Here is a 14,073-nt window from a genome sequence, read left to right as displayed (position 1 = left end):
ACATATGGACAATGACCCGAAGCGTACTGTGACAGGAACCAAACAGTTTTGTAAGGCAAAAAAGTGGAATGACCAAGTCAATCACCTGACCTGAATCCGATTGAGCATGCATTTCATTTGCTGAAGTTGAAAGTCCCCCTTGAACAAGCAAGAACTGAAGACCGTTGCTGTAGAGGCCTGGCAGAGCATCACCAGGGTTGAAATCCAGCGTCTTGTGATGTCTATACATTCCAGACTTCAGGCTGTAATTGACGGTAAAGGATTTGCAACCAAGTATTAAAAAGTGAAAGTTTGATTTATGATTGTTAATTTGTCCCATTACTTTTGAGCCCTTTAAAAAGTGGTAGGCATACATAAAAAACTGTTGTATTTCCTACACCATTCACCTGGCTTGGATTTAAATACCCTCCAATTGAAGTTGAAGCACATCTTGTTTGTTTCATTTCAAATCCGTTATGTGGTGTTTATAGCCAAAAAGGTGAGAATTGTGTCCATGTCCCAATATCTACGGACCTGACTATACATGACGATTACGTACCGCACCACCAATATCCCCTGTGGGATGACCAGATCAGCTATCATCCCCCCCTCACTCAATTAGCAATCTGCCCATCCTCCCCTCCAACACCGCCCCGTCATTCAGTTTCTCCACCCTCCCCAGCAACTACCTCAGCCCCTTGGCATGGCAGCTGTGTCCTGTTGGCATGACATCACTGTAAGAGCAGTCTTGTTACTGATCCCCTGACAACCAGCACCATCAACACACGCGCACACATGTACATTACAAGCACGTACAGTCACACACTTGTGCAAAAGTGCACTAATGCGTTTTTATAGGGCTAAAGTGTTGTCTACTTCGCCCCGAATCCCAGACACCTCTCCTTCCATCCCTCCTCACATGGTTTAATGACACACATTCATATACACACACACACACACACAAGGCAACAAACTCAATTAACTGGCAGTTCTCATTGACTTAACCTCCCCCATCCGTAAAATGACATCGTCCCTTCCTATGCAATTCTGACAGATGATCTGTATTGTTGGATTGCACTCCTGTCACTGCCCGTTTTAGCAGGAAGAAAAGGGGCGACATGCACTACCCAAATACATATTTACATACATAGTATCAATATTCGAAATGTTCCTGAATTGAATGTGCTCAGTGAGTCGGTATCACTTTGTGTTGTGCTCCTCGAGCCATCGGGGGGTGCCCAGAGTGACAGTACTACCTTCTTGTGTCGCAGCAGGGAACCCACGTGCGGTCAATAAAAGAGCCTGCCTGCCATTTGCTATCCTGTATCTCTGGCAGTAATCCTCCAATTAGCACACCTACTATTCTCAACCGTGTTACTTGGAAGAGTGGGAGAAGAGAAGAGAGTCATGTCATATTAGGCATTTTAGCCAGCCAAGAATAGTAGCCTCTGTACTGCAATCTCAAGTCTTATCTTTGTTTTCGTCTATTTTCTTCCTTTTGCCAGTCTACAGGAATGTAGAACTCTTTTTTTTTTTTTTAAGCTGTAACATTAGTGACACTTCTGGCAAGAAATTCATTCTGTGGCTAATAAAAATGTTTGTGATTCTAATTCTGTTTGACGAGAACATTGGTGCACTAGCAAGTGTGCAAGTGACCACAATGGTGTCTTATAAATTGATTGGGGTGTCTTTTAAATTGTAACGTAAATCTTTTGATTGGTATAGCTTTAAATTTTGGGCAATTTAAATTTTTAAGAATAAAGCTTAGTTTCCACAAAGACCAAAACTCAATACCATAAGATCCACATGACTTGGTCAGTGCAAAGGTTGTTCAACCCAAAAGACCTATTTCAAATCCCTTTTATGAATGATTTTCATTCTGTCATCATTCATCACGGTTCTAGTGTGTCTGTAAATGCATTGCAATGGTCAATGTGTAGCTTGTGTGTTATTGTTAGACATTAAAGAAAGAAGTACATCCTTAAAAAGGCCATCACCACCAAGTGACCGATTGAATCGCACTCCGTAGGCTTTGCTCTTCTCACCACTTTGTGATCATTCATGGTGATTGACGATGATGAGATCAGTATCCGAGCAGCTGGCCCTTGTCTTTGAAAATGACCTCATGTACTGAAGACCATGTGACCAGTGTAGGGATATCTCAACCTGAGGCTGAACAGACACTCGGGAATTGCCCGCACATCACTAGTGCAGGTTAATGTGAAAGAGACAAATGTATTTGAAATAGTTTACAAAAATAAACATACCCATAATGCAATCTAAAATTTACTCTTCGATCTTTTTAGTCTGATTTTGGTTTAACAACAAAAATTTGTAGACTTTACACCAATCTGATCTGTATCGGCCGATAATTAGCATTTTATGCTGATCGCACGATCGGCTTTCATGTCATAATTCGCCGGTCCGATCAATGACGTCATCGATCGGCTCCGCAAAAGACATTTACTCCGTGTCGCCGTCGCGTATGAATCCAAAAGCTAGTTGATCTTTAGCCTTGTTGCGCAGTACTGTTACTACCTGACGGCTACTAAAGTTTTTTTTCAATCTTGCCGGTGTGAAAACACGTCGTCGTGTGGGACTATTTTGCGGTGTCTCAGACAAACAACACGTAAGGCCCCAAAAATCCTGATTGTGTAAAGCTTACCAATTAGGTAACAATCAGTTTACACTCAGTCTCCCCAAGCAGTCGTGTAATGTCATTTGCTGCCCCCACCTCCCCAATAGCTGAACTTATGGGCTACATATTTGTCATTCCATAGTAAAGTACAAAGCGTCAGTGGCCTGTCACATGGAGAATGTCTCCTCACCACAAGCTTGTAGGCTTCTCTCTCTCCTCTTTTGTCTGCTTTGGTTCTTTTTCCATTCTGTACTCTAATTGAACATTTTCCCCAATCCATTTTCAACCTCAAAGACAAAACCACACTGGACAGGACTGTGGACTGTGGCCAGGCAGGACAGTGATATTGCACACATTCTCACATTCCTGTCCTTAAAAGCTGTCGCTTGTATTCAGTGGCAGTTTTTGCAGTTTAGTTCCCCAAACAATCTTTAAATGACTAGTTAAGTCATGTAGTTGTGTTTAGCTACTGAAGTACCTGTTCGCCTCTAACCTTCCCCAACAGAGGCCAGCTCCGTAGCTCGGCCCCTGAGGTGGCCGCATACTTGTTGGCTGACTAAGGAATGTGGTTACATGCCTTGGACATTAGCTATGACGGAGCTCTGACTCCACTGGAGAGGGAGGGTGCAAGGGGAGGCAATGGAGAAGGAGCGGGGGCAGGCGCTGGCCTCGCGGCAAGTGAGCTCATTCACCCTCCGAGCTCGGGGAGAGCGAGTGGCGGCGTCATCCTCCATTGCAGAGAGAGAGAGAGAGAGAGAGAGAGAGAGGAGGGAGGAGTTTACTCTGGCGAGTGAGCCAATGCGAGACGCGGAGAGTGGAGCAGCACAACAATAGTGGGTTGCTCTTCTTGCTGTGGACTCACTGAGAAAGAGAGAGCACTCAACAAGACACACAGAAGCTCTCAGATCAGCTGCAGGCAGAATACAGCTGGCACATTTGTGCTGGAAACGCGCTCGTTTTTGCTCTTGCTCGCTCAGTGGCCGCCATTCTTCACAAAACCACAGAATTACTAAATATTTACAAGAGAGCATTTCTGGGATTTTTGCATTCACATAGGATTTTGGCCACATGTGGACTTGTTTTGGGGCATTTTGAGGTGCAGCACCACAGATACGTTGACACGTGTGCCTTCATTTTCCATTTCCAAGGCCCTGGAACAGCTCGCATAATCAGTGTGCACTCTGACATCGAATATACTTTTCAAAATCTTGGAATTTTACCTCCCTCGGCTTTCTAAGGAGGACATTTTTGTCAGAGACTCTTGCAAGGGGTCGCGCCGGAGTGTGTCCTGGGGGATGCCACTTGATGTGGTGATATCCCCAGCGGAGGATCATTTTTGGCCGGACCTGCAGGACACGGACATGAGGCTGAAGATCAGGGTCCGTCGGATGAAGGAGGGGAGAGAGCTACGAGGTGTGTACCCACCTGGACACACGTGGAGAAGTGACGTGTGTGTGTTCAGTATGTGTGTTAGATTTAGCTCATATGAACAGCAGCCTACTTTTCGTGAACAATACCAATATGCAAAAGAAATGATTTGTTGTCATGTTGACTCCAATAGACTCACTGGTTTAGCTGGATTTATTTGAGGTCAAGGAATGTGCAAGTGGGGACTAGAAGTGGATCTGCTGCGAACAGGCTCTCTGAGCAGATCCTGCTAAACCTGCCAATAGTTGTCTCATCTTTTGTCTTCACCAGTATGCTGTGAATTGACGTAATAGGAAGGAGGATTAGCAGGATGACATCATGAAGCTAAAGTACAGAAGAGAAAGTCAAGAGAACGGGGATTGGCCCGAGAGAATGAGAGCCGTGACCCGTGGTATGACATAGTGCTCATGCTCTCACAGCGTGCAGTCATTGAGATGTAAAACTGTCCCAAAAGCGCCGTTCTTTTTCTCCTTGGCTTTTCGTGCGCTCTTACTCAGTACTCACACTCCCCCTCTTTTCAGAATGTATGTGGAGATTATGTTATCATTGTGTGTGGTGTGCACTGCAGGTGTCTAAGACAACACATTTTCACACAGGCATGAGGCAATACACGCATACTGGACAAAGTACAATGCAGCCATTCCTTCATGCACGTTTTACAAATACACTTTACATTTATTGGAAGCGATTCTGTTTCAAGCTGTTTGCAAAGCCACCCACCACTCTTTGCATTTGTGTACGTGTTTGTACACTTCGTTACATTCAGGCTGAGCTGCTGGTAGGTGACAAGCTTGTTTTCTCAGAAAATGGCAGAAATCAGAAGGTTATTTAAGGACATTGAAAATATACCAGTGCAGTCTTGATTACAGTAGAATATATATCATCCTATATATAACGTGCTGAAGCAGCAGATGATTAAAGTGACAGACCTATCGTTGCTATCTGTGCACCAAGATAGAGGAACAATGAGCGTTTAACCATTAGACAGGACGCCATGTTGTTAATCATACAGCCCTCAACTTGATGCCTGCTTGAAAAGATGACATCACCCCCCTGTCTCATCTGTGCATTGTCAGTCTTGTCTGTTTTGACACAATTGGTCAACAGCCCCCCCCCCCCTAAACACACACACACACACACACTCCATCACCCCTTCCTTTCTCCAGGCTGCAATTCAGCCTTTGTGGAGCTGAGTGGGACATGTGTGCAATGATGTCATGTTTTGGGGGCTATGTGTGTGTGTGTGTGTGTGTGAGGGGGGGCGGGGGGGGGGGGGAGGTCACCCTCATTGGGTTGAGGGGACAGCTGGAGGCGCGCACTGGATGCCGTCATGTGTCCCCTGATATGAACCAAAGAGGAGAGCAGTGGAGGTGCGTGGGGTGGCCATTCAGGCAGATCAATGTGAGTGTGCGTGCGTGCGTGCGTGTGTGTTTGGCAGGGCTCCCCTCTCCATTAACAGTCGACTGAAAGCTGCGCACTTTACAGAAGCTTGAAGAGCGAGGGGAGAGTGAGTTGGTATGGATTGATAAAGCAGTCAACGGTGCCAACAGGAGTGATGATGTAACAGCGCAGCTCCCATTAAGCATAATAGCCACATGGTGTGTATCTCTGTCCAAAATTCACTGCTGCTTTCACTCGAGCATTCACCATTCAACTCTCTGCATCGATTCACAAAAGCGCAAAGAGTGTGATCCAAACATCTGCTACTGATCCTCGATAGTAAGATTGAAGATTGGAGTTTGACTCGTTCGTCATAACAATCGAGGGATGAGGAAAAGCGGCCAAAAGGCCCGAGTGCTCCACTCTCGCAGAGAAGGGGGTGGCGCCTGAGTCAGTAAGCAGTTGCATAAGTGATGAATTGGGCAGAGGGAAACGGAAAAAGGAAGTCACCGCTGGAGACCAGAGCGCCGCCGATGGCGACACAGTGCCCTCTTTCCCGGATCTGTGTTTGCCTTTTTTAAAGCTGTTGTGTTTGTCACATCCTGTTTGTTTTGCACAGAATGCTGCCTTCAAATGTCTGAAAAGAAATATCAAGACTGTATTTTTCCTGTCACCGAAGCCTACATTCCTCAAACATTGCAAGGATAGCACGCAATGGGTTGGAAGGATGACGGCAATTCTTGACACCGGCTCACACAAATATGCGCCGCATTTTGTGTTCATGTGTTAAGTATCAGCTTGTCGCGCTCAACTGAAGATGAACTCATCCTTCCCGGTTGACCTTCTGATGTCATGTCGAGAGACAGCCGGGTCGGTGTGTGTCACAGGGTATTTTCAATGACTTCATTGTGAGTTGTGTTTTTGCGTTATGCTCTGAGATTGGAATGAGTTGTCGTTTTCTTTTCTGGAGAATGTGAGCTCATGCCTCTATTTAGTGGGTACGGCACGCATTCAGACCCCCTTAAGTTTTTCACTTTGTTATATTGCAGCCGTTTGCAAAAATCATTTAAGTTCATTTTTTTTCCCCCCTCATTAATGTACACACAGCACCCCATATCGACAGGAACAAAAAAACTAATTGTTGACATTTTTGTAGATTTATCAAGAAAAAGAAAAACTGAAATATCACACAGCCATAAGTATTCAGACCCTTTGCTCAGTATTTAGCGCAAGCAGCGTTTTGAGTCTTTTTGGGAATGATGCAAATAATAAATCAATATGGGGTGCTGTGTGTACATTAATGAGGAAAAACATTTACTTAAATGATTTGAGCAAATGGCTGCAATATAACAAAGTGAAACATTTAAAGGCGTACTTTAATACTTTTGACACTGGGCTGCGCGTACTATAACATCTTGTCAACACACAAGGGGAACACCATGATCTAACCGTCAGCACTGTCCTTCCTTGTTGTCATGACAACTCACAGGAGCGGGAGGTCAGGTGACGCGCTGTGCGCTGCCCACCGGGGAGGTGTCTGGAATTGTACTGACACCATGTAACAGCCCATTCCAAGCAAACTCGCTCCAGGTCTCTTATCTCTGTCACTCGTTCCTCGAGTCGCCCGACATGTTTCCTGTACCTATTTGTTCATCCAACACTAGATGATTTCACGTAATTGTCATCGCAAGTACAGTAGATTTTTTGTACAGTAGAGTCTGTCCAATCATGCTCTCACTTCCCCTCACACACACACACACACTTTCTCCCCACACATGCCGTTGAGCAAGCATGCTGTGTGTCCGCAGCGAAATGTCCTGTCTTGTGCACTTCTAACAAACTCTCTAACAATGTCCTCAAGGAGAAAAGGAAATGGTTGTTGTGTGACATGAGCATTTTGCTGTTGTTTCTACTGTCTCCAGGAAAAATACTGCTTCCTTGTTACAATGCACTAAAGACCCGTTGCTATATGTCGCGGCAGTCCAGGAAGAAACCCTTTTAAAGAACCACCCTTCCTCATCCACGTTATCAATGTACGAGGAACACAGCAGCCATAGGTTCGTTATGACCGGATTGCACAGAGGCCCAATAGATGAAGTATGTAGACATATTTACACAGCGGTTTGCATTAAAGCCTTAGTTCCTGGTGCTTGGGCGTTATCATTTGTTCCACATCCATCCAATCCATCCCCTCATTTCATGCACGCTGATGTCATCTCTCTGTCAGTTGCCATTAATAGCAGGAGGCTGACAGGGATCCACATTGCACTGAGAGGCACAGTGCTCCCCCTGTAGCGCTTGATGATGATAGTGACCCATCCCCTCCTTCCTTAAAGGCTATAGTTTTGTTTCTCCAAGCTGTGCCCTTGTTGGCACGTTTGGATTCTTTCTGCTTCCGTGCCTACCTGCCAAGTTCACAATGAGCACTGCTGACACTGTGCTTAGAATGTGGGAAGGCGGGTGTGCTTTTCAACCAGCGCCCTGCACAGTGCTGTGTGCGCTACTCTTTTACCGTGATGTCATGTCTCACTCACTCTGTGGACGTGTGTGTGTGTGTGTGTGTGTGCGTGCGTGCGTGCGTGCGCGTCTGTCTGTCCCAAATTTGGTCAGGCAGGGCTGAACTTATCTCGAACTAATCTCTTCTCTGAGGTTTGAGAGTTCCTTAGATTTGTCCCCCTCTTTTCTCTGCATTCGTCTGAGAGGTCATTACCCCCACAATACACACACACACACTTCACCCCCATCTCCTCCCCTTGGCCCCCACCCTGTAGTTATACAACCACAGTGCTGCAGAGTAATGATGAGTGTGTGTTGGAAAGAGATGGTGTCTTGCACGGAGCCATTGTGACTCATTGAGAGTGAAGAGTTAGTGTAGAGCTAAAGATAATCTGATCATGTTTTCAAAGAGTGTATCAATTTGTCAGTGTGTGTGTGTGTGTGTGTGTGTCATGCTGTGCGCTTGTCAGGGGGATGTTACTGGGCCTCTGTCCTGGCCGTGCACCTGTGGCCTCTCTCATTCCCCCGGCCTGACGCAATGCACTTTTACAGGACATGAGCTCATGCAGGAAACACACACACACACACACACACACACACACACAGACGTACACGTATGCCAAAAGTGGAGCCGCCTGCCTCTTAAAGGGCCAGACACGCACATTCCTGGCCACCCTGCAGTTAACCTCAAACAGCAGAACAAGAGAGCCTCTTCTTTGCTTCTGTTGCACGAGCCAGGACCCAGACGTTGTAGCCCAGGGTCACCTCTGAAAGTCTAGAAAGTGTTTACTCTGCTAATGGTGCAAGGTTCTTGTTGTTGTTTTTGTTTAACTCGTGTGACCTAAGGTGAATGACTTGAGCGCTGCAAAGCATTAGCGTAATCGAGCTGTTCTCGTTGTGTCTCTGCAGGAGGCTTTGCCGCGTTCTCCTCCTGCTTCCCCGGCCTGTGTGAAGGGAAGCCGGCCACTGCTCTTCCTATGAGCTTGTCCCAGCCCTGCTTGCCTGTGGCAAATGTTGGGCCCACTCGCATCCTGCCACACCTGTACCTGGGTTCACAGAAAGATGTCCTCAATAAGGTTTGTACTGCAGTGGCAGTCAGAATGTAAGGATTTTGACTTCGAAGGGATCCTTACCACTGTTGCGAAAGTTTCAGTTCTTGTGGGGATATGTGGTGTCTCTTTAAGGAGTGGCGTACTAAACACAGTTCGTCTAAAAAGTACCTTGAGAGGTCAAATAACTAACTCAATAAAACTGAAGTCAACTGTTTATGTAATGTGTCATGCTAATGTTTTCTTATATCATATCTGTGCAGGATCTGATGGCGCAGAATGCTATAACATATGTGCTCAATGCCAGCAACACCTGCCCCAAGCCGGACTTCATCAGCGAGAGCCACTTCATGCGCATCCCAGTCAACGACAACTACTGTGAAAAATTGCTTCCTTGGCTGGACAAGACAAATGAATTCATTGGTAAGGCGGAAGGAAATGCACCTGTTGGTTTCTAATATAGAATGGAAGACAATTCGACTCGTTGGTTGTTAAGTGGTGCCAGCGTATCTGATGCTTTTGTCACCACTGATAACGGTTCAGTGGTGCAGCCCAGCAAAGCCTTATGTCCTCTTCCAGGAAAGGTCAGCTTTCTTTCAATAGAGGCCGATTGTCGCCAGACTTTGTGCTGCTGCTATTGTGTGCGTTTGTGTGGACTGAGCCCTACCTGTTCGTTTCCTCCGACAGACAAAGCGAAGGTGTCAAACTGCAGAGTCATTGTGCACTGCTTGGCTGGAATCTCGCGTTCAGCGACCATCGCCATCGCGTACATCATGAAGACAATGGGCCTGTCATCAGATGACGCCTACAGGTACACTTACTCCTCCCACGCGGCTGAGCTAAGGTGAAAAAAGCGTATTAAAAAGCCCACTGACTTTTGTAAAAGGTGATCAATGCGGCTGCTGCCAGGGGCTATGTACAAAAGTTTTCCGTTTCTGTTATGCAGAGTGCCGTGAAACCGCTAAAACAATTTCACACCCACTTTATGAGGTCACTATTTGCCTTTTCTAACACAGTCAAACCATTTTTTTTTTTTTTGACAGGTTTGTAAAGGACCGAAGACCATCTATATCCCCCAACTTTAACTTCCTGGGTCAGCTGCTGGAGTTCGAGAAAGGCTTACGACTACTCCAGGCGTTAACTTCAAGCTCCGATGACAAGATCCTCGAAGTCCACTCGAAGCAAAATTCTGATCTCAACGGTGTCAACGCGTGTTTGGAGATGAATGGTCACCACAGTAACTATGACTCATCTGTGGTAGAGCCACAAAACCCACCCGAGCCCAAGGTACCGTCACCCGCTTCCCTCCAACAAGGTTTCAACGGCTTGCACCTCTCTGCGGAGAGGATCATGGACACGAATCGTCTGAAACGCTCCTTCTCCCTGGACATTAAATCTGTGTACTCCCCTACCAGTCCACACGCCGTTGCCATGGCGCCAACACACTCCGAAGACGTCCCCAAGCTGTGCAAACTGGACAGCCCCGAAACAGGCAGCGCCAATGGTGTGTGCTCTCAGTCTCCCGTCCTGGACAGTCCCTGCTTCTCTGACTCCCCCTTCCCCTCACCAAGCAGCGTGGGAAGCATCGGCGGTTTGGGGCAAGGAGCGAGCGAGGGGGTCCATCGACCTGGTTCTTCGGCCTCCAGACCCAGAAGAAGAGCCAAGCATGGCTCGGGCAGTCCACCAAACCATTTCCAACAACATCCGCCACAGTCCCTCAGCCTGCCTCTCGACCATAAAGATGAGAACTTGAAGAGTTCCCTGCTTCTGGCGCTGCCCTCTCTGCCCTCCATCGGCTCTGGGACCATGTGGACCAAACATAGAGACACTGTCCAGGCTACCACGCCTGTGACTCCCGTGACCCCCACCGCTGATGCCCCCTGGCACTTGGGGGCAGAGGAGGGGGGCGATATGGAGCTGGGGGGCGGAGGCGACGCCGGAGGAACGGAGTCGTCCGTGAGATTCGGTAGCAGCTCGGCGTACCTGGCGTTCGGATGCAGCGAAGGGGTGCGGTTACGAGACAAACCGCCGAAGGAGAAACCCCCGATGCCGCAACGAGAAACGCGAGACTTCACGTCATCCGGCACCGCGAACGGCAGCGGCTCGGCCACGGAGAAGCAGTTTAAGCGCCGCAGCTGCCAGATGGAATTCGAGGAGGGCATCTCGGAGACGCGCTCCCGGGAAGAACTGGGGAAGATTGGGAAACAGTCGAGTTTCTCTGGGAGCCTTGAGATCATTGAGGTATCCTGACAGATAATGGACATGAACAAAGCTGGAGGCAGAACGAGACCTCTTTAGAAGCACAGACTGTTTAAGACTCCAACTGAGAGACGGACAAAGATTCAAGCAGAGACAACGTGCTGACCACAACCTTCTGAACTCTCTCACGGCAGCGAAGGGTGGGCTGCAGGTACTGACCCTCTGCGGTCAAAGGGCCCAGAGCCCGTGTTGTGTTGCATCCTTATCATGTAGAATAACAGACACGAACTGCCAGCCTCCGGTCAAGTGTAGAGTAGATCCGATGTTTATATACGACTCGTGATCCGAGCGTCCCGCGTTACCCCAAAGCGTCCACCGGTTCGGTGTCCCCGCAGCCTCAAAACCTCCTACGTTCTCGTCCACTTCGGTCCCATTGAGCGGAGGCTTCAGAGCGCGTGTTGCTGCAGCACAAGGCGAACGGACGGCACTCCGATCCCCTCGACGCGGCCAAAACAAAGACGAGGCCTCAGCGCACGCCCGCTCCCGCCGGTGACCCTACAGCACAGCGACACTGGCCCTCCCTGGTTTCCAGCGTTAGCGGCATCGTCATCAGACTAAGGTTTCAGGTCACAGGCCCTCCCTGCCCCTGCCACTGCTCCTGAGCATGCACCACAAAAGGCTGGCAGCAGAAAGACTATATATACATATATATACAATATGAATATACTGTATATGTATAGCAACTCAAAAGGACTTTTATGTTCACTTTTAATTTATTGGTCATTCTGGTAATGAGATATAATATAATGTTTTGTGGATTTATTTCTTTTCTTTTCTTGAATGATGATGATGATTATTATTTGCTGTATGGTATTTATGGACACTCATACAAATACATACATTCATCGGATTCAAGCAAGCAATACGTGCTGTTCCTTCTTTGGGGAGACTTGGAGAAAGGCACCTTTCTGCTTTCTATTGTGGGACGGTGCAGGCAACGCCAGTGCAATCTGCGATGATGGCTTTAACACGTGAGCGTTTTGTGCACGACATAGGGAGGGGCATGCGTGACAACAACTTTATGCAAACATACGCACACTTTTTGGGATCAACGAGTCGCCCTCTCAAAGCCAGTTCCAGTGTGTCCCACCAAAGCTGAACGCATCACACACACACACACACACACACACCCTACACTGTATGCACTTATTTCCACACGCGCACACACATCTTTTTCTGTCCTCAGGGGATCTTTCAGTGAGCCAAGCCCAGCACATCAGCACAGCACATGGAATTCTCTGACATTTATCGCTCTTATTTCGCCCTCATACTTTGATTCAAAACAACAGTTAAAAAAAACAATGAAAATGTTGCTCTCCTGGTGCGAGATGCTTATTTATTCATCGTGTACAACATGTTGTCCTTTGACCCATGACTAGCATTTGACCTTGTGCTGCTACAACTTCTGATAGATTCCTTTTGTTTGCCCAAGGCTCAATCAAGCTCCTGAGTCCCTCCTCCATGTTGTTTTTAAAATTGTTGTTAGGATTATTTATATGTAACAAATATGATGCAGGCTGTCCCATTTGCTAAATCTGTTATTGAATTTCTATATTATTATTATTATTATTATTAAGTGGTTGTAAATAGCAACAACACATGGAAGAACACGGAGTTTTTAAGTGAAAAATCCTGATACCTAGGCTGCTTGATGCTAAAAATACCTCAGGTTCCATTGAAAGGCTTTTCCTTCCCCTGTACATGTTTTGTGAAAATGAGACAAAATACAGACATGACAAAATACAAACTATTTTCTCCTTTTGCTTCTTCTTGCTATTTCTGGTTGCGAAGGGGAACTCCAATGATATGTTTGCACACTTCATGATGACATCTGGAGACCTGACCTCCCCTGACCACTGCTGCACTGACGAGATTGGGGGGGGGGGGAATAAAATAGAGAAAAGTCGGTGAGACTATAGAAAAGAATCAGTTCCCATATGGAATAATATATTCCGTCATTGAATTAGTCAGTGCCATTGTCTGAGAGGCAGGCAAGGCTCTTTGTGGGGTTGACACTGGAGAAAGCAGGATGCTAAACGTCACTATTGTCAGTGGTGGACCATAACAGCTGATCAGCGGCTACGGTAAGATAAATTGACACATCCAGTGTGTCGTTCCAAAAATGTAGCTACAGTGGATATTAAGTCAGCACACCCCTGTTAAAAAGCCATGGTTTTTTTATATATATATATCAAAAAATGAGACCCAAGAAATTCTTTTAAAATCTTTGTTGGGACACAAATAGAAAAATGGCCTGTACATTTGTTTTGGATAGGCAGAAGTTGTCAGTGACAAGAACAGTACTCGTGCCGGCCAGTAGAGGGCGACTGCATGGCGCTTACACATGCCAACCGTCGGAAAACACAGAAGAAGAACACGAGGGGGCGCAATTAATGAGATTCGTAGGCTGCTGGTGTGCCATACTTTTTACTTTTACTTGAGTATATGCGTGAAGAAGGATCGATACTTTTACTCTGTTACAATGATCGACATGCCGTTCGCCACTTATTTATCCATTCTTGCGTGCGCCTGTCTATTTTTAGACTCCATCTCCGACTTCCGCCCCGGGCGCCCGTTAGACGCGCCAATTAGACGACACGAGGCAGTCACGTGACCGCAAACGTAGCCTTCACGATCCAATCAAAATGACTCATTTTGGGAAAGAAAAAAAACCCAAAACAAAAGCGCACGAGTGTGTTTCCTTTCCAGACTCCCAAAAACAACACCTTTGTCAAGCAGCTCTTAAATTGTGACTTGGATATTTCAATACTTTGACTTGAGTCCTATTATTCTCAAGTAACCGTAGTCTTACTTGAGTACCATATTTGGCTACTCTACCCACCT

General features: G+C 46.8%; 1 protein-coding gene across 4 annotated transcripts in view; it reads left to right on the top strand.

Annotated features, from left to right (window-relative positions):
- The window catches only part of dusp8a (dual specificity phosphatase 8a), a 42,367-nt gene extending 29,391 nt beyond the window's left edge, over positions 1 to 12,976 (top strand). For 3 of the 4 annotated variants that reach the window (XM_061772636.1, XM_061772634.1, XM_061772635.1), the window contains exons 4-7: positions 8,831 to 8,997; positions 9,234 to 9,393; positions 9,658 to 9,781; positions 10,014 to 12,976. In XM_061772636.1, the coding sequence (XP_061628620.1) occupies positions 8,831 to 8,997; positions 9,234 to 9,393; positions 9,658 to 9,781; positions 10,014 to 11,220 (1,658 nt within the window). In that variant the 3' untranslated portion in view covers positions 11,221 to 12,976. Of the gene's footprint in view, positions 1 to 3,363; positions 4,031 to 8,830; positions 8,998 to 9,233; positions 9,394 to 9,657; positions 9,782 to 10,013 lie in introns of those variants that run through there. The other variant, XM_061772637.1, reaches the window with a different exon arrangement.
- The last annotated feature ends 1,097 nt before the right edge of the window (positions 12,977 to 14,073 follow it).

Source organism: Phyllopteryx taeniolatus, chromosome 5, assembly GCF_024500385.1.
Source record: "Phyllopteryx taeniolatus isolate TA_2022b chromosome 5, UOR_Ptae_1.2, whole genome shotgun sequence".
Taxonomy (NCBI): Eukaryota; Metazoa; Chordata; class Actinopteri; order Syngnathiformes; family Syngnathidae; genus Phyllopteryx; species Phyllopteryx taeniolatus.
This window is presented reverse-complemented; position numbering and strand designations above follow the sequence as displayed.